This window comes from Haemaphysalis longicornis, unplaced genomic scaffold, assembly GCF_048455015.1.
Source record: "Haemaphysalis longicornis isolate Haplotype H1 unplaced genomic scaffold, Haemaphysalis longicornis Haplotype H1 scaffold_6, whole genome shotgun sequence".
Taxonomy (NCBI): Eukaryota; Metazoa; Arthropoda; class Arachnida; order Ixodida; family Ixodidae; genus Haemaphysalis; species Haemaphysalis longicornis.
In genome coordinates this window covers 53,313,738-53,340,481 of record NW_027526407.1, presented here as the reverse complement: position 1 = coordinate 53,340,481, position 26,744 = coordinate 53,313,738, and the positions used below count along the sequence as shown (strand labels likewise).

The 26,744-nt window shown below is 49.4% G+C and overlaps 1 protein-coding gene across 2 annotated transcripts in view; it reads left to right on the top strand.

The window, feature by feature from the left end:
* Pug (pug C-1-tetrahydrofolate synthase, cytoplasmic) overlaps positions 1-26,430 on the top strand; it is a 33,564-nt gene extending 7,134 nt beyond the window's left edge. Inside the window, exons 2-11 of one of the 2 annotated variants that reach the window (XM_077674348.1) lie at positions 2,526-2,704; positions 4,685-4,881; positions 7,415-7,616; positions 10,705-11,011; positions 13,729-13,805; positions 14,328-14,468; positions 15,735-15,915; positions 15,999-16,138; positions 23,192-23,491; positions 26,024-26,430. In XM_077674348.1, the coding sequence (XP_077530474.1) occupies positions 2,684-2,704; positions 4,685-4,881; positions 7,415-7,616; positions 10,705-11,011; positions 13,729-13,805; positions 14,328-14,468; positions 15,735-15,915; positions 15,999-16,138; positions 23,192-23,491; positions 26,024-26,398 (1,941 nt within the window). In that variant the 5' untranslated portion in view covers positions 2,526-2,683 and the 3' untranslated portion in view covers positions 26,399-26,430. The remainder of the gene's footprint in view (positions 1-2,525; positions 2,705-4,684; positions 4,882-7,414; positions 7,617-10,704; positions 11,012-13,728; positions 13,806-14,327; positions 14,469-15,734; positions 15,916-15,998; positions 16,139-23,191; positions 23,492-26,023) is intronic. The other variant, XM_077674349.1, reaches the window with a different exon arrangement.
* Positions 26,431-26,744: the final 314 nt, after the last annotated feature.

The following is a 26,744-nucleotide window of genomic DNA, read 5'->3' as shown; positions in this document are numbered from 1 at the left end:
CGGCAGGCATTCTCATATGAATGGCAGCCTACCACTGTCCCTGAACGGGAAAGTGTGACAGCTGCATCTTACCGGCACTCACCCACGGGGCAGAAACTTGGAGGCTCACTAAGAGGGTTCAACTTAAAACGAGGACGACTCAGCGAGCAATGGAACGGAAGATGATAGGTGTAACATTAAGGAACAAGAAGAGAGCGGAGTGGGTCAGGAAACAAACGCGTGTTAAGGTCATATTAGTAGAAATTAAAAAGAAGAAATGGTCGTGGGCAGGGCATGTAATGCGAAGGCAAGATAATCTGTTGGTCATTAAAGGTAACAGAGTGGATCCCTACAGAAGGCAAGCGTGGCAGGGGGCGGCAGAAAGTTAGATGGGCAGATGAGATCAAGAAGTTTGCGGGGATATATTGGTCGCAGTTAGCACAGGACCGGTATGATTAGAGATCTATGGGAGAGGCCTTTGCCCTGCAGTGGGCGTAGATAGGCTGGTGGTGATGATGATGCTGAATATTCCTCAAGGGATGCGTGAATGAATGAAAGGATTTGCCATAAGACGGAGGCGAGAACCTCAGTCCAGGCATACTTCTGTGCATTCGCGCGAAGCATGATGTCTAGCTGCCCTTGGGCGCTGATGGGGAAGGGAGAAAGCGAACATGTGGCCAGTTACACTCCGCATGTATAGACGTCCGCATCGGCCTGTTCGGGCTTTCGGGGCACTTCGTGTGTGAGGTGTGGCGTGGCTATGTATGTTCGTAGGGTTTTCCCTGACGTCCTGGGAAGTATTCTTCTGGAATCGAACGGGAGCTATACGTTCAGTGCTTGCCCCAGTGCTAGACTGGAGTTTGACGTTGGGATCTTAGACGAGCACGTAGGCCGCTATAGTCCGAAGACACGATGTCCATGAGATCTGTCGAAATGTACTTCGTGGTGGTCGTTCTCTAGAAAAACTAAGCCTGCAAACGACGTTACGTGCACGCACCTTACTCAAGGCGGACCACATTGATTCAGATTAGCCCCTAAATAAGCGGGTGCGTGTAATGACCGCTCCTCCGTTCAACGCATCCGAGTTCGCTTTACTGCCGCCATTTTCGGGAGTCACGCCAAGCCCATGCACAGTGCTCGTCGTCTTTCTTGCGCTCGGGTGGATTCGTACAGGTCTTCTGCATCGCGCTGTCAGATTCAGCAACGTAGACGTTACGTCTTGCGTTTATGTATACTTTGGCATGGCTGGCACGTTTTTGTGCTCCATGAGAGTATGTGCCGAGGTCACGCGAGGCGCGATTGCTTCTCATGAGAGAGAGAGAGAGAGAGAGAGAGAGAGAGAGAGAGAGAGAGAGAGAGAGAGAGAGAGAGAGAGAGAGAGAGAGAGAGAGAGAGAGAGACAGAGAGAGAGAGAGAGAGAGATGCCTTTATTGTACGCCCGGTGGGCTCTAGGCTTATTAAGTGAAGCGGGTTAAAGGGTGGGGTAAGAGTAAGCATGAAAAGGACTCTAGAATCGTGGGAGCCTTGGTGTTGAGTCTTCTGGGATGAGGAGGGAGAGTCTTGTGGGTATCGCGTTAGGAAGGAGGTGGGCCGACCGGTTCGAGTGGGCTGAGCTGTTCGAGCAAGATGGCTTGAGGGCGCAGTGAAGATTTATGGGTGTAGTAGGATCGTTGTTGGGAGGAGAGCAATTCTGGTAGCTTCTTTGACCGACGCTGGTTGGTTCGTCGTAAAACTGAATGCTTATTTGCCCTATCTGAGCACCTGACGCATGACACATTGGGTGGTGGTCCACGCTACTGCAACGCCTCTCAAGAACTGCTGGTCGCCCAAGCAGGTGCCCTCGTGGTGGACCTGTTACACAGCTAGATTTGACTGATTTACACCCGAGGACTCTGTGATATCTCGGGGTAATTGACCAAAACTTATAAACTGTTAGTTTAGGTTACATTATCACCGCTGACTATGACGACACGAGCAGCGGAGCGGCACACGGTCGTCACGTGATCTTCCGAAGTAAAGGACACTCCGAACTTATCCTGCTTAACTAAACGTTTTCCAACAACAGCAACTACACTGACGGAAAGATGTCCCGTTCCCTCTTCGCTTCTGATGCAAACTGATTAGTTTGATCAATAAAACATGTTGGGCGGGTTGGTTCATGTTAGAGTATTTCGCGCAGTGACGACAAGCCAGACAGTGACCAGACAACCAGTCAACGAAACACGTATTGACGGAGCCTTAACCAAACAGTTAGCGCGTATTGAAGTTATTACAATTAAACCTGGATGTAACGAATCTCTATGAAACGAATTCCTGGATTTGACGAAACAAGTTTCGAACAAGGTCTACTGGAATTGGCGGTGCAGGCTCAACTAGATCGACTTGTCAACTATACAGCCAGCTGGGCTATATACACCGTAATAAAACTGCTACTTCCAGTGCGCACAAGTTGAACGGGTCTATAGGCAAGCTAAGTGTTAGATTTTATTGAATCTTGGTGCAGTGACGTCAGGGGTGACGTCTCCTTGGCCCCGTTTTCTCCATAGGTCGTGTCGGGGGCGCTCACATACAAGTCACGGCGACATGCTGGACGTCGTGAGCGAGACCAAGAGGGCCGTGAAGACATAGAGGTTTAGCGCTTTCTGAAACGCATAACTGCGTGTAGCCAACCAGCCGGCCTGAGGTACTAACGTTTGTGTTATTGATGGCATCAGTAAGGTCAATGGTAAGCGATTCTTAGTCGCGGTAAGTAAGTGTGGTGTTCGTCTGCGCCGACACAGAATGCTTGTTGTGTGGTTAGAGGCAACTGCGCACGTGCTTATGCTGCAGAAAGGGGAGGTTTCGGTTTCGTGAGATTGAGGTACTTTGGCTATAATACCCGAACTATCGGCGAGAAACGCTATCAACGCGTGCATTATATTTTTGCAGCGTAAGCTATACACTGGCCGAGGTTGAGCGGTTTCGCGAGTGCCGTGAAGGGCCGTTCTGCGCAAGCGCGAGAAGCATTGGATTTGTTTGGATCGGATTGGCTTTGATTGGATTGGCTTAGATTGGATTAAATTGGATTGTGTTGGATTGAAATCCAATCCAATTGGAGTACGGGTGCTGAACCTTAGCTCACGGTACGTATATGCTGGCATAGCCGAGCCAAGCCACTGCTAATTTTCGCCAGGGTTCTTCGCAAGCCGTTTCCGATCTCGTTTGCGCGTGAAATATTTTGTAGTCTGAGAAGCATACTTGGTGTGTTCAGGTTTCCGCCCGTGATTTCAGTCTCCCGGATCTCATTTAGACTTGCATGCAGCTGGCTTTTCATGTCTATCGTCTACTCTCCTTTTGATAAACCCCGAAGAATAAGTTAGTGGGAGAACTGTGCTTTCATTTTTTTCAAATACTTCATCTGGGGCGCTGGTTTTCAGACCAGAAAATTGGCGATTTATAATTATTGGCTACATCAAAGTTAATACGTGTTAAATTACGTTTCACGCGACAAATTACGATATTGCGTACGACACAAACTGCGCTCCTGTACGAAGCAATTCCTAGGCGCCATATTGAAGAATGTGCAAGCAAAGCTATAGCTTCTTAACTACTTCGCTGCGCGAGGAACAGCGGCGAGCTGCCTGTCTCGTGTTCGACGTGGAGCAAGCCTTCAGTTGTGTCACTTCCTTGGACCCTGGGACAACAACAATGACTCATCTTTAGGGACAAAAATTCTTCTGCGTTTTTTGCGAGATTCAGGACTAGACAAAACTTTGTAATTTTTCCATTGTGCGCATGGCTACGCCTGAACGCGTTTGCGTCGTCATGTACGCTTTGATTCTTTCTTGTTAGGCGATGTGCGCTTCGTGGGCTCCATTCGCTCATTTTTTTTTCTTTTACTTAACTTTATTTCGAGTTTTTTTAAGTGCAATGCACTTCTTAAGCGACCCTGAACCTGCGTCCACCAGCGATGTCCGCGCACGTGGAGATGGGCGCGCACAGCCTGGCCGCTGACATGGCACATACCCACGTGGGGGATTGGCCAAGAATCGGGCGTGAGAAGGGCTAATGCACCCGCTTAAAGGAGTACTGACACGAAATTTCAAAGCTGAGATCCGCTCTAGCAATCAAGTACAACGACAACACAAATAGGTGTCTGTGAATAAATGCATCTTTCTTTCTTTGTAGTTGTGTGTGTGTGTGTGATCTCTCTTTCGCGAACATTACCGAACCCCGCAAATTCAACTCGTGCATTCGCACTTTCACATTCTTCCCCTCGGGGAAATGCGGGGAATTTTTCCTTGCACTTCATTGCGTGCCATTTTTATTTAATTTTTGTTTTCTCTCTATTGCTCCTTTCCCGATCTCTCGCATTCACTTCACTGCATTGTAATCATCCCCATCTGGCGTAGCAAGCACTGCCGCTAGCAGAGCTGACCTCTCCAGCCCACATTAAATAGCTCTCTCTCTCTTTCTCTCTCGTCCTGGGAGCTGCCATTTTACCAGTGGGCTGTGCTAGCGGCGCTATAATCGGTGAAGTCGACATCCGTTAATATTTAATATTAAAGTTCAGGACATGTTGTGGGCTGTGTTGCGCATGCGCAGTGACATCTTCCTGTCGACTGCGCCAATTATATGGCCGCTAGCACAGCCCACTGATAAAATGGCAGCTCCCAGGACGAAGTAGTTGCATCCGCGTGCTGAGGACGCCACCGCGCATGCGCAGGCGGCTGCAGCGTCCACGTGGCAGATGCGATACCTGGCGCTATCGCGCCAGTCGCCCGTGCCATCGGACCTGGACATCGCGCTGGCGCAGAAGCCGAAGCCAATCACCGAGCTGGCGCAGGAGATGGGCCTCAAACCGCACGAGTGGGAGCCGCACGGTCGACACAAAGCGAAGCTGCTGCTGCCGCTGCTGAAACAGTACGTCGGAACGCTCTGCGCATGCGCTCAGTAGTTCTGGGGCCCCGCCGGGATCGTGTCAGCCTGCCGAAACTCTTTACTCTAACGCTCATAAACGGGCCCTTTGGTTGAAGAATACGGTAAAACCTCGTTATAACGAATTCCTCGGGAGAACAGACTAATACCCGTGCCACACGTACACGTGTTAAGGGCTTAAGATACCGAATGACGTTAATTGGGCGGGCCGTGCTATACGCGAAAACGCAAAGGCATTAAATGTGTTAGGCATGGTGGAGATAATGACCAAAAAGAGAAATTCACTGATATTGTAGAAGTATTTGACGTAGAGGAAAGTGTCTTACTATGGTTAAAAATGTTTTTTGTGAAAGAAAACGTTATGAGAAATTTAGTGTTTGCTTAAAAATGGTGTGAGCTGTTTCTAAAAGTGGCTTGAGCAGCTACCGTCGCCTGCCAGCGGTAGCCAAATTTGAAAAATTTAACACATTGTGCCTTTGCCTCTGTTTTAGTGAACTTCGTATTCTTCAAAACTTCGCCACCAAGAGTGCACAAAAAATCGCCTTATTTCGAGTTCAGCTACGTTTCCGCGTCAATACTCTGGTACTGAGAGTTTCGTCTGTTTCATTTGGTGCTCGTCGCATTCGAGAGTAGGCAGATTTAAGGCGTTCGCGAAGGTGAATGAGTTTTGCGGAACTCCTTAAACCAAAAATGACATTAGAGCGAATGGCATTAGACTTTTGCGTCTAGCAGCGAATTAATGGTGTTAAAACTTAAGGCATTAAGCACTTAATGTCATTTTTCGTGTACGTGTGGCACGGGTATTACTTTGTTGTAAGCAGTAATTCGTTAAAACAGGAGATTATTAGCTTTGGATGCACTGCAGTGTCGACTGTGGAGCACTTGTAATGAAACGAGATCTCGAATAAAGCAACTTAAGTTTAGAAAAGTGGATCAGGTTCCTGTACTTTAAGCTCATCGCAGTTTTTTTCAGGCATAAAACTTTGGAGTTATTCAGTGTTGTGCAAAGTATCTTAGCACAGGCGAAAGCTTGTGTAGTGCGCAGTTTATACCGGGTTCTGGTGCCATGTGAAACTATCAGCTTGAAACATGATATGGCAAGTAACTTTCTACAACGAATTACACAAAAACTATTCATACTTCTACAAAGTGTTCCCACAGTGTTCATATCAAGTCGACTTCTTACGCTATACGAAATATCACTCTTCTGCAATAGTTATCCAAGATTCCTGAACGGTCGGCTTTTTTAGTGGAATTCTAGGGATATGTTATTGGCTGACACCGGTTTTCTGAGAATGTGTTATTTTGCATCAATATTCTCTAATTCAGGATTCTGTTAGAGAAAGCTTATTGTTATCTTATATCGTCCTGTTGCTGGGCATTTCGTCTTCACATTCTCTGTAGAATTACGTGCACACTAGCGTCGAACTTTCCGTGCCGCTCTGCCGTGAAGAGGCAGAGCGGCAGAGCGGCACAGCCGCAAAGCAGCCGCCCTGCCGACGTCCGCTCTGGCGGCCGTCGGCAGGACGGCACGGCATGTTAGACGATAGTGTGCACGTAGCTTGCACCTTGGGCGCGTGAACGACGTGGCTATGAAGACTAACAGGTATGATGTATTAATAGCACTCCCAGAAAGTTGTTCAGGGCACGTCACTTGGCGCCCTGTCCGTCGCCTCTTTTAAATGCAGAGCATTTCAGTAACTCACGATGTCACCCGCGTTGGCGTCCGTAGTCCGCGTCCGCATCGCTCCCCCTACACTATATAAAAAAATAATACTTGCCGGCGCCAGGTTTCGATCCTACGACTCTGCGGGCGGAACGCAAGGTGCACGGTACTCTACCAACTGAGCCACAAAGCCGCCACAGAACGGAAGGTTTCGGCGCTATAACACTCTCTCGCGAGGGGCATTGGATTGGATTCGATTGGATTGGCTTGGATTTGGATTGGATTAGAGTAAAGTGGATTGTGTTGGATTGTGTTGCGTCATAGCCGCGCCACGTTGCGTCATAGCCGCTCCACGTTGCGTCATAGCCGTGGCAGGGGGTTCACGGCACGTTTCACCATCGACTTCATCGACAATGTCTACGCTGGAAGACAACAATTACAACAACAACAACCAATACGTAATCCATACGACTTGCAGGCGCCCCCCCCCCCCCCCCCCGCAGAAATGCTCTGCATTTGATCGTGCCCCTCGCGAGGGGGATGTTTCTTACACCCTTTTTTCATATTTAGGTGCGTTCGGAGGTGCTGCGGTGTTTTAGGAGTGCCGGAATAGCACTTCCATATCGCAGCAACTAGGTGTATAGCCTTGCTGAGGTGACTGGGAAAAAGCACAACGAGCGCTCGTCTTGCGCAACGTTCGCCTGCAGCCTTCTGCGTAGTCTGTGGTTAAGAGCGTAATGGTTTGCAGTTGTCTTATAGCACCAGCGGCCTGCAAAATGTTGTTGTTGGACGAGGCTGCTCTGTCCACGCTCACGTGTGAAATAGATCTATCACGTGACACGCCTTTTGCAGGGAAGGAGCGGACGGCCACTACGTGCTCGTGACCGGCGTGAACCCGACGCCGTTGGGCGAAGGCAAGAGCACCACGTCGGTGGGGCTGTGCCAGGCGCTGGGCGCCCACCTCGGCCGAAACGTCATCGCCTGCCTCCGCCAGCCCTCCCAGGGACCCACCTTCGGCATCAAGGGTGGCGCCGCTGGGGGAGGGTACGCCCAGGTACGTTCACCTTCTTGGTCGCAGACAGAGAACAGACTCTTTAGAGCGCAAGCTCTTAAGCACACGCTCCTGTGGATCGTGGCGTCGTCGTCCCTCGCTGTAACCGAGAAAACGAAGAGGACACCGGAGGTAGACGAGGTAGAGTGAGCAAGAAAGTATGGCGGAAGTGCGAGGGGGAGGGCGGTATGCCGAGGTCCCGCAAGACGTGTGGGAAAACCGCGCCTTGGCGTCTAGTGGCACCCGAGAAAGGAGACGCAACGCCAGGCATCCATGAAAACAAGCGTCTTGTCAAGTTCAAGTTCACAAAAAGTACAGAAACCCAGCACGTACATCGGTCATTGGTCGCCCTCTTCGTTGCGCGGCTCGTCCGAACCACGTGACATTTGCGCGGGAGGTTCAAACACGGTTTGCAACAACATGCTGGGCGGCGGCAACGCGCTGCGAGGTAAGGCTTTTTTTCAATTAAGTTCACAAAAAGCCCAGAAGCCCAGCACATACATCGGTCCTTCGTCGTCCTCTCTGTTGCGTGGTCCATCCGAACCACGTGACATTTGCGCGGGAGGTTTAAACACGGTTTTCAATGCATGCTCGGCGGCGGCGACGCGCTGCGAGATAACGCTAGAGTAGCGCGCGCCGTCGTGCGTTCGATGATCACGCGATCATTCCCTGAGACGCAGCGGCCATGCGCCATGACCGTGAAGACTGCAGTTCGCGCTGCGCTCAAATTTCGCATTAGGGAGTACCGTAATCGTCAGACTTTCGTTTTGTCCAAAAAAACCTAGGTCCAGGTCCTAACTGTGGTCTGCAGTTCAACGGGCCCACGTATACGTGGTGAAGAATGTTCGCGCGGATCCAGAGTTTGCACGTTTGGACTGTGAGGTTTGCGACCGACACCTATGTTTTAGAATGAAGGTGTCAGACTCTTGTTGGTGTGTGTTTTTAGTGGCGTCCGTGTGCAAAAAGGAAGTGGATTGTTGCGAGCTGTAATCGAAAGGAAGGCCAGTGGTTAGGGGGGGGGGGAGAAGAAAGCAAGGGTGTCTTGAATGGTGTAGACCACGGCAAAATTGCGCGTACTAGGTCACTTTTCATGGCATAAATGGTAATCTCGCAAACGATGTCGTGTGACAGTGATATGGGGTCAGTGTAAGTTGTGCTGTCGTAATAAGAAGAAAAAGGAGGGAAAACTTCATTAAAATGCAACATTAAGCGTCGAGGAGAAGTGAATACGCGAAAGCGAGAAAATTTGGGGCAGGGACAGATGAGTGTAAGCGAGCCGAAACACGAAAGGTGCAAGGTCTTGCCACGAACACGTGCACAGGCACACGCCAACAAGGTGAACACCGCCGGGTGGCAAGGTGGAGCTCAGAAAGACATTCAAGCGCAGGGACCGAATAAGAGACGGGAGACGGGGAGGTCCAGAACGAGCAGCTCGGCGCCTCACAGCTTCGCTGTCCATCGACTTCTGTTTGACAAAAGGCTCCGGAGTTGTTTACGTCACCATCATCATAATCACCACCACCAGCCTATCTAGGCCCTCTGCAGGGCAAAGGCCTCTCCCATTAATCTTCAATTATCCCGGTCCTGTGCTAACTGCGACCAATTTATCCCCGCAAACTTCTTGATCTCATCTGCCCATCTAACTTTCTGCCGCCCCCTGTCACGCTTGCCTGCTCTAGGGGTCCACTCTGTTACCCTTAATGACCAACGGTTATCTTGCCTTCGCATTACGTGCCCTGCCCACGTCCATTTCTTCTTTTCAATTTCTACAAATATGTCCTCAACACGCGTTTGTTCCCTGATCCACTCCGCTCTCTACGTCAAAATGCAGTTAAATAATTTTCATTTTACTCGCCTTCAGCCCCGCAGTGACTTCCCTCTCAAAGTTCGCTTTCCATTTTAATAAGTACACTCGGAGTGAAGTGTGCTTTACAGGGAGCTCCCGAATATATCGCGGCGTACGGCGCTGAACCACAGCAGACACGGATACAGTATAAGCCCCCTCATCACGTCCGCCCACGCTCGCTTTTGGGCTTTAGGATACGCAGTTGTCACTGTATAACATGATAATTTAACTGTTTCAGCTACCCGCCGCGGTGGCTCAGTGGCTAAGGCGTTGCGCTTCTGAGCACGAGGTCGCGGGTTCGATTCCCGGCCGCGGCGGCCGCTTTTCTGATGGAGGCGAAAAGCAAAAACGCCCGTGTGTGCGAGATTTCGGCGCACGTTAAAGATCCCCAGGTGGTCAAAATTAATCCGGAGCCCTCCACTACGGCGCGCCTCATCGCCTCATGATCACGACTGGACTGGATTGGATTGGAAATCGTTTTAGCAGCAGTGAGCGTGAAAATCAGATAATCCTAAACAACTAGGAAACCTAAGAATAACCAGCTGAACGTAGCTCACGCTACGTATATCCTGGCATAGTCGAGCTAAGCCACTGCTAATTTTTTAAGGCGAAGCTTTCTCGCTTCACTGGTGGCGTCGACATATGGGTAAAACACTGCACGGAAGCCAACTGCACGCAATAGGTTTCACAATGGGTGCTTCAATCACACACACCACATAACAATGGGATGTTTTTACACACGTAACAGAACTGTCGTAATACGCAAAATATAGTTTGCCAGTCTGCACACGGGTAGCGATGATGAAATAATTCTCTAAGCAGGGTTCGACTTTGGCTTTGGACTTTGGTGGTGTGAGGTTGGACGTTAGCTTTGGACTTTGGCTGAGTTGAGGTATACTTTGGCTTTGGACTTAGGCAGTCTGAATTTCGGAATTCGGGAAAACATATTTTGGACTTTGGTTCTGACTCAGTTTACATAGGAGAAAGCTTCCCGTTTTTGCCATTTTTTAAGAAATGAGCTTTGATTTTAATTTCCTCCGGGCGACCAATAGGGAGGTGTCCTCTGGCTTTGAGCGGCACGCGAGCGGCTGTGTCGCGTTCACTGTCTTCTTGGGTTATTTTTTTTGTTGTTTTCTTGCTATCCGGATGTCGGCCCGCTCCCACCTCCTTTCTGCACACGGACGGCAGGAACAATTTCGACGAACGAGAGGTCAACAGCTGCGTTGTAAAAGCCACCGCTCGCAGGTCATTCCCATGGACGATTTCAACCTGCACCTGACGGGTGACATGCATGCCGTGACGGCCGCCAATAACCTGCTGGCCGCTCAACTGGATGCGCGCATGCTTCATGAGGCCACGCAGCAGGACAAGGCGCTTTTCACCAGGCTGGTAACGCCTCGCAAAGGTGCCAAGTACTTCTCGGACTCCCAGCGCCGTCGGCTGGCCCGCCTCGGCCTACCCACGGACCTGCAACCCGACCAACTCAGCGCGGAGCAGGCCAAGCGCTTCGCGCGCCTCGACGTGGACCCCGACAGCATCACGTGGAACAGGGGTGAGCGCCCGGCGGTGACTTTCCGTTTCCTCAACCGTACAGCAGCGGCCCTTCCTGCACGGCGCAAAGCATCACACGGGGACATACGTAGCTTGCATGTGACGTCACCACAGCCCTTTCTGGAGCATTGCTCTCAGTTTTCGACCCGCCGCGGTGGCTGAGTGGCTGAGGCGTTGCGCCGCTGAACTCAAGGTCGTGGATTCGATGAAAGCGAAAAGCAAAAATGCCCGTGTGTACGAGATTTGGGCGCACGATAAAGATCCCCAGGTGGTCAAAATTAATACGGAGCCCTCCACTATAGCGCGCGTCGTCGCCTGCGTTGCGTCGGCGCTTTAACCCTTACAATCAATCAATCAATCAATCAATCAATCAATCAATCAATCAATCAATCAATCAATCAATCAATCAATCAATCAATCAATCACGGGGACATACATAGCTTGCATGTGACGTCACCGCAGCCCTTTCTGGAGCACTGCTGTCAGCTTTCACATGTAACGGTCGCAGATAAGTTCGCAGCCTTCCACCGTGTAATCAGTGCTCTAGTATAATGACGTCAGTGCGAGCTATGTATAGGCTGCACACTGCGACTAAAGCAATCAACACAATCCGAACCACTGGTATTTTACGAGAAAAAAAAATGGGTGCAAGTAAATTAGAACATTCTTACGCAAAAGTCACTTGACTCGAGAAGAACACTTAGGTTTGCGGGGGCTGAAATCTATTCCGTTACAAACAAAACCGGAGACTCAGCCCCAAACCAGAGTTCGAACAGCGGGTCCTCTTTAGTAGTTTCTCAAAAGGATATTTCACTGGTGAATTGAAAGCGAACCAGTAGATGGTGTTAGGGGCTTTTACTCTGTATCGTATACGGAATGGAATGACTGTGCTCGATGATCCCCATCTTCGTTGCTTTAGTGTGCGCATCGCAACCAGCGTTCAGTTATATTTTGAGGAAATGATTCACCCACTCTATATTGTTTTCGTTGAAACGAACGCTTATTGGAGCGAACTTGGGCTCCGGATAATCAGCATTCGTCGCACACGTGATCTCTTCCGGCATTCGTGCAGCGGCCCGGCAGCACGGTCTCAGATGAACGATGACGTCAGTGAAGTCAGGATTACAACGCCACTCGGCAGATTTTGCGACGCATGGAAACTTTCCGCTTCTAGCTCCAATCGGCCAATCCGCCGCGATTTTTATGTCCCAACGTCGGCGCCCGCTTTGCCTTCGCGTTAAGCTTGTGGCGCTATTGGCGCGTTTTAACCTAAGAGTGCCACTGGGTTATAATAGGCCCTTTAAAATGGGCGTCTCACGAATCGATATACTCTGTTCAAAAAGCTTCAATTCTAATATTTTTCACTCTGCGATCAGCAGCTCAGATCTGCGCGAGATACATCTGTTGTAGGGTAACGAGTTCAAGGCAATAGGTAAGCCAAGTTTTGAAGGGACCGTGCCAGACCCACTCCTTCTGCTCTCCTGTCTCTCACCACCGCCTCGGCTACATCCCCCAGAATAAAGATGCCTGTCCGTATCGTAGTGCGTTGCGCTTCGTAGGGATGATACGCGGGGTTTATGGAGGTATTTGTTAAAGAAACCGTCGGGCCTTCATATCTTGCCTCCCCCGCTCCACCCCCCAACAAGAAAAATATCTTCCCAGAAATGCATTTGTGCATAGTAGTGAAACCGACTTTATAGGGGCTCCATAAAAATGCGTCGAGTCTGATGGAGGAACTTCATAGAAAGCTTTGAGCCCTTCATATTTCGTACTTATATTGTCCCTGAAAAATGTCTTCCAAGTAACGCGCACGTGTAAGGGCGCGAAGCCGACTTTAAAACGGGCGTGGTCTTTTGCGCATTGCTCCTGCGTATTGCAGTGAATCACGACAGTAAGTGGACCACGTTATAAATTCTGGTAGAATACTGACACAATCGGGGAATCACTGGCAGGAGTTTGAAGGTTTTTTGAACGGGAGAATTTTGGTCTGTTTGTCTGTCACTCGATTCAGCCATCCGGCCGAAGTGAAACAGATGCTGCGCAATAGACTTATATACTCACAGCCGAATCTACATCTAAGTCCGGTGTTAATGTTCATACTTGACAACATTGTTCAACAAGAACACAACATAAGAAAATCAATACTTAGTGATATTTGCAGTGCATCTTTATAACAAATACATGGATGTTTGATTTTTGCGATAACAAAGGAAATATACTGCACCCACTGCAGAAAAATACAGTCACTCCGTCGCCTGCTGTCGCCCGTGCCACTACAGCTTCTGGCGGCATTTTAAGAAATCAAACGGCAACATACAGTTACGAAGTGTTCCACTAGATAGGTTCCACGTTCCGCTTGGAACACACGTGGAGAAGGGCAACGCGTTGCTATAAACGTTGAAGTAGGGCGCCTCGATTCATGCGCGTCTCCGCCGTACGGCAGCGCTGGCATCGAGGCAGCCGCCATGGAGCAGTGGAACGCGGTAAATTTAAATTGACTGGGGCAAACCTCCAGCGTGCATACCTTGGGAGGAACGCGACGGGAGATTAACAGCATGAGAGGTGAGCGGGAAAGCGAAGGGAGGCATTTATTTGGCAAATTTCGACGAAAGGCTATCGTCTTTCATCGACATTAGCAACGAAAGGAGCAGATGCGCGGCCATTTTTTCCCCCGATGTCGCACTGATGAAAAATTCGCCGACCCTCTTCCCCGTACAGTGATGGACACCAACGACCGCTTCCTTCGCCGAATCACAATTGGCCAGGGACCAGCCGAAAGTAAGATGGCGCGACAGGTAAGGTCGCCATGTCTCAACCGCTACTCTCTGTGAATAGCCAGGACTTCTATGTGCGCCATGCGATTCGGGTCAGAGTTACTCAATATAGACAGTTGCGAAACTCCGCTTCAGAATCCGGGCGGCGCTAGCCCCCCCACTCCGTGGAAGCTGAGGGCAAGTCGACGCGCGCGGCACCTAGGAGATGAAAACGGAACTTCGTTAAACTATTATTATTCAAAATTCTTCTGTAAAATAAAGATTGCTTTTTAAATTAAAACACAATAATTACGTAAAATTTACTTGTGTTTTTGCGGCTTTTTTTTATGACTTACGGCAGCAGCCGCAAGCACTTGAGTACTGCTTAAACGTCCTGCCGACAGACGACAGGCTAGTCAACTTGCCCCGTGCTTGCCCCGGCGCAGGGGGGCAACCGAAGACCGGCTTTCGATACATGGGGCCTATGGGGAGTTTCGCAACTGTCTATATCCAGTAACTCCGATTCGGGTAATACCCTCTACGATGTACTCGCACGCCGCGCAGACCCAGTTCGACATCACGCCAGCCAGTGAGGTGATGGCGGTTCTGGCCCTCGCCAAAGACCTGGAGGACCTCCGGGACAGGCTTCGGGCTATCGTGGTGGCGAGCGACCGTCAGGGCAACCCAGTTACAGCGGATGACTTGGTTAGTACATGGTAGCGAATACTACGTTGTTTCTGTCACAAGGATGAAGAAACTTGCGGAAGAGGGGCGGATTTTAGGGGCAAAGCCCCTTAGGGGCTGGGGCTGTTGGTGTCTCCTGTCGTCGTCGTAATCGTCGTTTCATGTAGTCACAGTACTAAAACACCGGGACACTCGTTTACGCCTTGCGCTGGAGCGCTTCTTAAGCGTACTAAAAAACACCAGCACACTCGTTTACGCCTCGCGCTAGAAAGCTTCGTGCTTCAAAGAAAAGAGGCATTTACAGCAAAGCTGTATACCTCTGCCCCCATCGGTTTCATCTCCGTTGGCAAGAGCGCGAATGCGCCAAGAATACACTTATACACTGCGTGCTTCGCCTTTCCACAGGTTTCACGTTAGTGGAGATGGCCGGGATTTTTTTATCTCTGATAAAGCAGTAGCTCTCATTCTGTACCATTGAAACTCTAGTATCTGTTTCAACCCATTTTGGGATTTTGTGACGTTGATAATTTGTAGTACGGAAAAGTTCATCGATAGCATTTTTTACTCGTTTCGGTCGCATGCCACACTTTATAAAAGAAAAGACTTCCTACAAGTTGAAACATGCATTATTTACAAGTTTGCAAGACCGCTTTTTATTGTCAAGTATCAAAGGAACTTCAATCAGCTCTGCCAATCAACTTTCTCAATATGTGATCCATTGAACCAGATTCGTAATTTCTGGTAGGGCAGCGTATAGTTCCCTTCATAAAGGGCTGTTATCGCCAAGTGGGCCAATGGGTACGCAAAGGGCACACTAGTCATAACAAAGACCAATCACTCTCAAGATTATTCTAAAACCATAGACTTGTCCCTCGAAGCAGCGCCAAGCTCTTTAGATTTTGCTTATGGGTGGTATTGGCCTAATTTCGAAATTTTCAATTATGTGGCCCAAGCTCAAAACAAAAAGAAATGCATGTAATTCCGTCGTCGCGCGCCAAGCCTACACCAGTGTTTTTTGTTCCCTGATTAGCTCATTCATGGGCCTTCTCTTCTTTTATCCTCAATCCTAAGCGGAAAAATATGTAGGCGATCGTTAACGCCGCCAGTTGCCTGCTTTTTTCAATAAAAAGCCTTTTCTTCCCTTCCTCCTTTTTTTCCTCCTCTGTCCCTTGCCAAACGACGTAGACATGGTTGTAATGTTACCGCCTAAATTCCTTAAAGAAACCCCTGCGTGTTGACATGAATGCAGTAGAAGTGCGATGTTCATGTGCACTGCGTCTCTTGCAGGGTGCGGCTGGCGCCATGCTGGCCCTTCTGAAAGACGCAGCGTGTCCAACGCTGCTGCAGACCCTAGAAGGCACGCCCGCACTCATCCACTGCGGTCCCTTCGCCAACATCGCGCACGGTAACTCGTCCGTGATCGCAGACCGCATTGCGCTGAAGCTGGTCGGCCCCAACGGATACGTCGGTATGTGCACGTACCTCTGCCCTTGTGGTTCTTTTGCAAGGTCGTGGTCCTGGGTGAAGTGCTAGCTAGACGGTCTTACGCAGTGACTGAGGGCGGCTTCGGCGCCGACAACGGCATGGAGAAGTTTGTGGACATCAAGTGCAGGGCGTCAGGTCTTTCGCCAAGCGCTGTGGTCATCGTGGTCACCGTACGTGCCCTCAAGGTCCATGGCGGCGGACCTCTGGTGAGTACTACAGGTCACTCGTGAAAAGAAGCTGCGTCCGCACTGTAAAAGGGTCGAAAGTTGGGTGAGTTGGTAATCGATGAATCTCAAAAAAATTGTGGTTGATTCCTCTGTCATAAGAATCGGTAAAACACAAAAGTGAATTGTGCTGCGAAATCTGCAGCTGAGCATGATTTGCGGGTCGGCGGCTGTCGTGTGGGTGTACTTGGGGAGCGACGTCCTGCTGGCGGGTCGCTTCGGCAAAGGTGTACTGGCGCCATTTCCGTGACGAATATGACGTCAGTGAAATCTTGGTGTATCCTGGCACAGAACACTTTCGTGTTGAAATATAAAACCCCAAAACGAACAACGTATAATATACTCTTTAGTACCAAAGGTAGCTTCCCCGCAAGAAGACCCTGTGTGCAGGGGTGCACCCTTTACAGGCCGCTTGCCTCGTTGTACTGGCGCCATTTCCGTGACGGATATGACGTTACTCAAATGTTTGTGTATCCCGGAATAAAACACTTAAACTTCGTGTTGAAAAACAAACTGCGCGCAAATTAATGGGGTCGCGAACACGTGAAGCTGTCTCTATGTTCGTGTTCCCGTTAATTTTCAGTTTGTTTTTTGAGACGCTCCCGCATTGCTCACTGCTTTACTGCATCTGTGTCGGAACCGGTTGCGATTGTTGCCTGCAGCACAATTCCCTCCCTGCTGCTGACCACAGAAAAAGAACAAGACAACAAGACAGGTGGGGAAACGGCGCTTCCTAGTGCGGCCAGATAACGTCACAAGAGCCTGGCCTAGGTGAAGTCGGGGGCATCTGTCGCAGATGAAGAAACTGCACGGCCGCCGCGATCAGCCTTCCACACCCCCGGAATGAATTGTGGCCACTATCATTTCGTCCATCGCGGGTGGTATTTTCGTATTTTGTCCGTTTTGGGTCCGTTTCAAAAGTGTCCGTTTTCAGTGAGCCCTGATCAGCTAAAAGTGAACACCCGGATGTGACGCCATACAAGCACGGCGGAGCAATGAGCCGCGGATTCTCGGAGCAGACGATTGGGAGCAGACGATTTTTCGTCGTCTTGTTGTTGGTTCGCTGGTGGTATAATGAACACATAAAAGATCGTTTAAAATATGCTTATTTGTTTAAAATGTGTTTACAGAACAGTTGCGCGAAAGTAAACTCAAAGCCTGCGTGCAACTGGAGGAAGGTCACAATAAAACGGACGCAAAACGGACAAACACGAGAATATCGTCCCAGGTGCCACCGTCGTCTACCTCGTCATCGTAGTTACGAAGCTTTGCTGTCCGTGTTTCTTTTCATTGCGACGTTACCTGGTCGCTCGCCCGCTCTTGCCGCAAGGGGCCGTTTTGCCTCAAAATATAATTCTTGCTCCGTGCTGCTAACAGATACACTGTTTGGTGATGGTGCACCACTGCGGACTTCCTTTCTTTATTAATAATGTCGTCTACGGTTAGCCGTGGGAATTATGCCGCACGAGCGTATCGATATCGGGATGGCGTCGTTCTTGGTGTGCGACTGAACCGGCCGCTTTGAGAGATGAGGAGCTTCGCACGCGCTGTACGCCAAGCCTTCAGAGTTGGATAACCGTCGGCGGTGCAGTAAGAAATCTTGTGGGACTCTTACCAATTTCTGCCATCTTCGGAACAGTCACCGTTCCTTAATTGCTTTAAACACGAACATAGTTGGCACATGGCACATTATGCGAAATATAGAGGGCGAGTGGTCTTCTTAGGATGACGTTTCTGAATCACAAACCGGGTCGTCAGGGCCTATCCTATATATTGTGCTGCTAAGCACGAGGATGCGGGTTCGATTCCCGGCCGCGGCAGCCGCTTTTTGATGGAGGCGAAAAGCAAAAAAGCCCGTGTGTACGAGATTTCGGCGCACGTTAAAGATCCCCAGGTGGTCAAAATTAATCCGAAGCCCTCCACTATGGCGCGCCTCACCGCCTGCGCTGCGTCGGCGCGTTAAACCTTACAATCAATCAAATCAGGGCCTCTCCTAAGTTTCTCGTTCTTGGATGGATGTGGTAAAACAATTCTATGGGTGAAACGATTTACATTGCACGTTGGCGTCACAGGGTTTCGGTTGTGCTGTCGGCGCTAGTGTGCGTTGCCAAAAAATGGCTCGCTGCAAAATTGTACGCATTCGTATGCAGGGAATTACGCAATTTCGCGCGCATAACCCGCCCCGCTTATAATCTGCAACCCCAATTTCAGCCCACCGGAAAAGAAAAAAAAATTCTCGCATATTTCCCGCACATTTGATGCAGGGAAGGCTGCACCAAAGCTACTGCTCAAGCAACACATCACATACTATGTAGATATAAAAAGCGTATATTTATCAAGTAGAATACACTGAGTGCAAGGAGAAAGTCACAATTTACTATTAAAATTCAGTTGTTAGATGTTAGATGTGGAGAGCTGAAGACGACGAAGGCAGGACTAGGAGCAGGGAAAGGAGAGAAGGTTGAGGAAGAGAATAAAAGGATGGTTCCCAAGTGAACAGCCTCGGATCATTACATTGGCGCAGCCGACAGGATTCCGAAGACAGACACTATGTGGATTACTCTGCATGCCACGTGGAACTCACAAGGGAAGTTTTACTTCTCGTCATGCCAAGTAGATGACGAAGTGCCGTACGACTTGCCCCAGTGCATCACAACACCACAACTGTGTGGCTGGGTTGCAAAGAAGTCCGGCCAGACAACCGAGGACCTGACTACCCAGTCTTCTCTCAAGCTCAGGGTGAAGCTGTCCGAGTTCCAGGAATACTTCATGGAGCCAACCATGAGGGCGTCAGGGAACACGAACACGGCCCCGAGCTTTAACGCTACCACCATGGACCCAGGCCTTCTTCTGATTATGCAAGAGCAACAACGGCAGGCAGAGAGGCAACAACGGCTCATGGAGACCCTCATCGCTACGGTCCAAGGTCAACAAAGACAGCGCACACAAATGGTGAAGCCGGATCGGTTTAACGGAGAGAGTTCAAGTCCTGAGGATTGGATTCGTTCCTATGAATACGCATCCGAGAAGAACTCCTGGCACGAAGCTATCGACCGAGTGGAAAACATGCGGTTGTTTTTGACGGGACTTGCAAAGAAGTGGTATGAGCTGCACTTCTTCACACACGCGTCAGACAGCTGGGACAGCTGGAAGGCAAGCTTTCTCGCAACGTTCAAAGAAAACTATGTGAAAAGGTGGGACCGTGCAATTTTCCGTAAATACCGATCGGGCAAACCCTTGGAGTATTTTTACGAGAAAACGCGCCTACTGAAAATGGCTGATTCTAATCTCCCGGAGTCTTCATCTGTGCCACTGATTATTCACGGGTTGCCTAAGGATCTTCAGAAGCAGGTGTCCCCAAAGACAATCGAGGAACCTTTGGAGTGTTTTCAAGGCTTGTGCATAGATGCTGCTCCGAGAATGCAGGGTACGCGACGTTTCAATTTCGAAACCGGGCAAGCGTCACAGAGGTCTGGAACTTCCGAAGTGTCATCGGGTACACAAAGAATCGGTACCGAGGACATGGTGCCATTAACCTTGCATCCCCCTGCAGTTACAGTATAACCTCGGATGAGTCCCGTCAAGTCGAAGCACATAGTAGTGCTGAAGCAACCCAGGACAAAAACTAATACATGAGGGTGATCAGTCCCACCCGACGACAAAAATTGAGACTGTTTACTTGACCACATTAAATCTTCTTTTCATAACTTTGGGAGTTAACGGCACCGACGTCACAGCACTAGTTGATAGTGGCGCTTCCGTGTCCGTTATAAACAAGTCACTTGTGTCTGAAAAAGATATTCTTAAAGGGAGACCAGTACAAATACAGGGCTTTGACGGAAGGAGACAACTTTACGATGAGTGGATAAAAGCCAAGGTGACGTACCAAGGTCAAAGCACAGAGATCGGCGCCTTAGTTGTTAATGGGTGCGAATACCAATTTCTACTCAAGACCTGATATGAAAACCCTTGAAATAAACCTATACTGGAATGATAATGTGTGCGTTGACACGGAGGCCTGCGGTTTCCTGAGCACAACAGACCGACTTGTTCGGTGTGAGGAGGACGTTCGCCTCATGTTTCCAGAGCTCGTTTGCGTCGGTAAAATTCTCTGTTCCTTTCAAGCTTGCTGATGTAACACCCACTAGACGAAAGCCTTACAATATGTCCCGTGAAAAAAGGCTTTGGCTAAAGAAAGAACTTCAAAACATGCTGGAAGCTGAAATAATACGACCGTCAGTCTCCAAATTTGCTTGCCCCAAGACATTAGCGTTAAAAGAAGATGGCTCATTATGTTTTTGCACAGATTACAGGATTCTAAACCGACAAACTGACCTTTTCCCATTTCCGATGCCACGAATAGACAACACCATTGAAGAGACGGGAGGCTGCCACGTGTTCTCACGCATAGACTTGTGCAAGGGATTTTGGCAGATTCCTCTCGAGGAGTACAAACAGTACACGGCTTTTGTCACACCCTTAGACGTGTACGAATACAACCGACTACCTTTTGGGTGGAAGAACAGCCCCGCCTGGTTTCAGAAGATGATGAACGGGATGTTGAAACCATTTTTGGGCCTATTTTGCAATGTTTATGTTGATGACATTATAGTGTACTCCAAGGATGATAGCTCACATGCGGAACATTTGACCGCTGTCTTGACCGCACTGAGTGCAGCCAAGCTGAAAGTCAATTTTAAGAAAAGTGAGTTCTTTAAGCCAAAAATCACATTTCTCGGGCGCGTGCTGGATGGATTCACTAAAAGCACGAAAGAGGAGTCCATTGAACGGGTACGAAATATGAAGCGACCTGAAAACATACACGCACTGCGAGTTTTTCTCGGTCTGGCAGGACACTTCCGGAACTTTATTCCGGGTTTCGCTGCTCGTGCGAAGCCACCAACAAGCCTGCTTCAAAAGGTTACGGCTTTCCAGTGGACAGAAGAGTGCGAAAAAGCGTACCACGACTTAGTGTCAGCCATTTCATCTGACCCCGTGCTCACGCTGCCAGACTTCTCACTTCCTTTTGAGCTCATATATGGTGCAGGCGCCGTTCTATACCAACGAGGACATTCGGCTACAAACGATCGAGAACTACATGTGGTTGGGTACTACTCGTATACGTTCAAGTCTGAAGAGAACTACTGTACAACAGAGAAACAGGCTCTGGCTGTTGTGCTAGCGGTGAGGTACTTTCGATCGTACCTCGAGGGCAAGAAGTTCAAACTTTTTACTGACCACCAGGCCCTTACATATCTCCTGCATGACAGTCAACCTAAAGGATGAGTATCTCGTTGGATCAGCGAATTGCAGCAGTTCGATTTCGACGTATTGCACCGATCCGGGCAGTTGCTTTCAGATGCTGATGCCCTTTCCCGTCTTCCTATTGACATAAGCTGCAAGAGTGGTGAACAAGTAAATGCACTGATTGCTCTGAGGTTGTGGGAAGGAACAGAAGAACTACAATGTGTAGATGGACGGTTTCACGTTCCACCTACACTGGTCAAAAAAGTTTTGGAGCTCTACCACGACAGTCCAGAGTCAGATCACGACGGCTTCTGGCGAACCTATTACAAGATCAGGAAGAGGTTCACGTGGCCACACATGAAAAAAGATGTAAGCGCATACGTCCGCTCTCGTCACTCATGCAAAATCAACAAGGCCAAATAGAGACAGAAAATGAATGCAATGACCTTGCAGCCCATTCAAAAATACCATTTGAGACAGTACATGTAGATTTTGCGGAGCTCAAAAAGAAGGGTGAAAGGGTAAGAAGGACACGGTTTTTCTTATTGTGTATCAATGAATGCTCCAGGATAGTGGCTGCAAAACCAGGAAAGGAGGACGCAAATACTATAATAGCGCTTCTGAACAGAGAGATGTTTAATGGTGTAAAATACGTTGTGTCTGACAATGGACCTGCTTTCAGGAGCCGAGCAATGATACGCTGGGCGGAAAGCAGAGGCATCACACTCAAGTTTGCAGCCCCATATCACCCGGCGGCTAATGGTCTTGCAGAACGGGCCATAAGAGATATTAAACAGTACATCCACTTCTACCCTAACTTTCCCAGGGGTTGGAAGTGCTGTCTGGAGGCGGCGGTCACGCATCACAACCGGTCGCATACAAGTGCGCTGGGGTGCAGCCCTCAGTATGCAGCCTTTGGTAAGCCATCATACCTGCCCGCTGACGAGATCCTTGGTCTGACGACAAGGCTTAAACTTCAAGAAACGAAAAGGACAGTTGCGGGTTAAATGAAGTATAGGGAGACGATGAAACGTTTCTTCGACAGGCGTCACAACACGAGTATTCCGGCTATTTCTGCAGGCGATTTGGTCTTGGTGCGAAAAGGATGTGCCAACTTAAAAACCACATCTATCGGGCCCTTCGAAGTCATAAAGACAGCATCTACCAATGTCGTTTTGAAGACCGTGTGGTACATGACGGGTAACGGGACTGTGGAAGTCGCGGCCATCAGCAACGTGGTTCCCTACACGCAGAGGAAGGACGAAAACGGCCCCGGAGAGTGTGGAGAGCTGAAGACGACGAAGGCAGGACTAGGGGCAGGAAAAGAAGAGAAGGTTGAGGAACAGAATAAAAAGATGGTTCGCAAGTGAACAGACTCGGATCATTACATTAGATAGTGCTCGTCCTTGTTTTTTCTTCGTTGTCCCTGTATGTTTTGCGCAATCGCTGCCATGGAAGGCTTAATTATTCAGTGTTACTGCGTAGGAGCTTCACGGCACAGCACGCATTACCGTGAAGCTGCAGTGAAGGAAAAACCGCGCGTATTATCCCCACTTCTACTTTACCACTGAAATTTTCGCATTTCCCGTGCGGTTTATGCGCGCGAAAATATGGTAATACCTACAGCTTGGTCGCTAACGGTTGCACTGCCGCGCGTTATTTATGGCCTAAGGGAGGAATGGATCTGCGCATGCGCAGCACAGTCCAGCACATGCCAGGACCTTACCAAGGTTCAATGAAGGAAGACGCCTCTATGCATAACTGTGTCCCTTGACACTGTGCCGCCAGATTTCCCTGGGCTCGCCGCTGCCGGAGCAGTACAGCCGCGAGGACGTGTCCCTGGTCCGGAGCGGCTTCTGCAACCTGGCCCGGCACGTGGAGAACGCGGCCAAGCTGGGCCTTCCCGCCGTGGTGGCCGTGAACGCGTTCGCCACGGACAGCCCGGCCGAGCTGGACCTGGTGCGCGAGATGAGCCTCGCCGCCGGAGCCCAGGGCGCGGTCATCTGCCGCCACTGGGAGCTCGGAGGCGAGGGCGCCCTGGATCTGGCGCGAGCCGTCGAGGACGCGTGCTCCAAGCCTAGGCCTAAGGTCGGTGTCCTCTTTGAGGTTTTTAAAGACGATAGTCTTTCCTATAGGCTACTTCAGACACCCGGCCAAAGTAAAACAAGGCCGGCGCAGTAGTCTTATATACCCACAGCTAAATCTACCCGTCTAAGTCCGGTGTAATGTTCATACTTGACAACATTGTTGAAGGATAACAAGACATTACGCAAATATAAGGCAACAAATCAATACAGAGGTGATATTTGCAGTGTTCCTGTATAAAAAAACCAAACATGATTGATTTTTGCGAAATTAAATACTTCGTCAACTGCAGAAAAAAAATTCACTCCACCATCGCCCGCGTCACTATAGCTGGCGCCGTTTTAAGAAATCAACCAGCAACAGTCACAGAAGGTTCCACTAGATAGGTTCCACGTTCTGCTTGGAACGCACGTGGGGTGGGGCAATGTGGTTCTATCAACGTTGAAGTAGGGCGCCTCGATTCACGCGCGTCTCCGCCGTACGGCAGCGTTGACATGGAGACACCCGGCCTGGAGCAGTGGAACGCGGTAAATTAAAAATTACTTAAGCACACCTTTAGCGTGTTTACCTTGGGAGGAGCGCAACGCAAGAGGAACAACATGAGAGGTGAGCGGAAAAGCGAAGGGAGGCATTTACTTGGCAAAAGTCGATTAATACTGTCGTCTTTTGTCGACATTAGCAACGAAAGGAGCAGATACGCGGCCAATTTTTTGGTTCAGCGCAGATTTGTCTTGAGAGAGAGAGAGAGAGAGAGAGAGAGAGAGAGAGAGAGAGAGAGAGAGAGAGAGAGAGAGAGAGAGAGAGAGAGAGAGAGAGAGAGAGAGAGAGAGAGAGAGAGACTTTATTTTGAAACCTGTGTCCAAATGACTACTCGTTGTCTTGGTTGGGTTACTGGCACTATAGTCCTGGCCGTCTATAGTCCTCGCGTGTTTTTAACGTGGTTCAGAAGCGTTGTCCAATAGAGCTCTTCAAGCTCCTTAGGGGGTGTGACCCATGCCTCCCAGCAAGTAGGGCGCTTTCTGGCAGGAATTGGTTGCAGGGAAGATCTCAGGGTGCTTTGTATGTTTGGGCATGTCCAGAGGGTGTGTTCATTGTTGGGGTATTGGTCGCAGTGTGAACATTTTGGTGTGCCTGAAAGCCCGTCTATGTAGTGTTGTATATGTTGTGTTGGTAGCGTGCCCGTTTGTGCTCGTCGAATGAGGACGGCGTCAGTGCGGGCGAATTTTCTGGGGTACGGGAGGATAGTTCTCTGATATCTGGCGTCCTGTAAGCACTTTCTACGAGTGTAATACATTTCTCGGCGGTTCTCTTTTTGGTCATAAAAGCGAGGCTGGAGTATTAGGGTGCCCGGATCATAAAGAGCAACTCGGGCTAAGGCGTGGGCCTTCTCATTCCCCTTTACACCTGCGTGTCCAGCTAGGGACCCAGATCACGGTAGTATGAAGCTCTGGATGGTTGCGTGTATCTGAGTTCACGACCCCTAACAGCGTGGAAGTTCGTTAAACCATGGCTTCTTCCGGCGGCCACAGGCTTCCGAGGATGCTATGGTTACATCACCAATGCGAGTTGCAGGCCATTTCGTAGCTATTGAAGAGCCAGTCATGGCGACGCTAAAAGTGACAATATCGTGACGTACGATTTCGTTCGTCCATACAGTCCTTGTCAAAATTTTGTAGGCCACCCTGAAAGTTCATAAGCCACAAAGAATTCGAAGACGAAGCTTGAGGTGGGACCGAACTACTTTAAGATAACGAGAAAGAGAGCTGCTTTCACCAGCTTTCTGGCATGAAACGGTTACCTGGTAGTTTTAACGATTTGTTGCCTACTAAATAATTTCTCTACTGTTGAGAAAGACTGTGCGTACTGATAGACAAATTTTGCTCGAGGCCGCCGAGAAATCTCATTCTGAGGTACAAGATGATTACGGAAATTATAGTCACATTCGGAACACGGGTTCAAATTGCAGGATGGTGTGTGTGTATATATATATATATATATATATATATATATATATATATATATATATATAATATATCCTTATTAAGCACTACTTTCAGTTTTGAAAGTCGGAGGCATTCATGCTAAGCAGCCTTCTTTCACGATTTGTTGTAATGCGTGCAGCATTTGTTCTCAGTAGAGACTGGCAGTATTGTGAATAAATAAATAAATTTGTGTAGCTGATTGCTGGGAAGCATGAAAACGCCTGGCATTTCTTGCATTTGCATACAAATTTTAGGAAGGCGTCCAAGAAGTTTGAAGTGGCAGACTTCGGAGTTTAACAGTGGCCATTTACGCCAGTTGGACACGGATGTATAGTACACAACAATTTCCCGTTTTCTTTTTCTTCGCTCTATGCGTAGTTAGCTTAACGTCTCTGTCCTTTTCATTATTCGCTTTCCCGGCGTCGCCTTTCTGAATCATAAAGTGCGGGCTCACTTAAAAGATAATGTTTGCAGGGTGTACCGCAAGGTCTTGTCCTGTGTCCACCCCTTTTTCTTACGGAAATTCCCGTCTCTTTCAACCATGTCTCCGCAGCTTCGCTTCGCCTACGAGCTTTCAATGGGCATCGAGAGCAAGTTGGAGGCCGTGGCATGCACCATCTACGGCGCTCGCAGCGTGGAGCTCAGTCCGCTGGCCAAGACCCAGGCCGAGCGCTTCGAGCGCCAGGGCTACGGCGGGCTTGCCGTATGCATCGCCAAGACTCCGCTGTCGTTGTCGCACGACCCCAAGCTGCTGGGCTCACCACGTGACTTCGTCCTGCCCGTGAGGGAACTGAGGCTCAGCGCCGGGGCGGGCTTCGTGTACGCGCTCGCGGGCGACGTAACGACCATGCCGGGCCTCCCGACCAGGCCGGCTCTGATGGACATTGACCTGGACCTCGAAACTGGTGCCCCCGTCGGGCTCTTCTGAATATGAATAAAGGGCTATCTTGTACGCTGTCATTTCACTAACTTTACTGAATTCCGCCGCCATTCATACCGCGGTAGAAATTTCCCGCGTCCGTGGTTATTACGAAATTTCTTGACTTCGCATTCTTGCGCGGCTATGCTTTCTGGGTGAGGGAGTATATGGTACATACAATACAGAAATTACCATATCTACATTGCAGAATGCGAGCACTACGATGCCATTACGTAAGAATCCTAGAGGATATCTACAATGCGTCCACAGCTACCATCGTTCTCCATAAGGAGAGCAGTAAAATACCTATATACAAGGAAAGGCGTCAGGCAAGGATGCACAATCTCTCCAATGT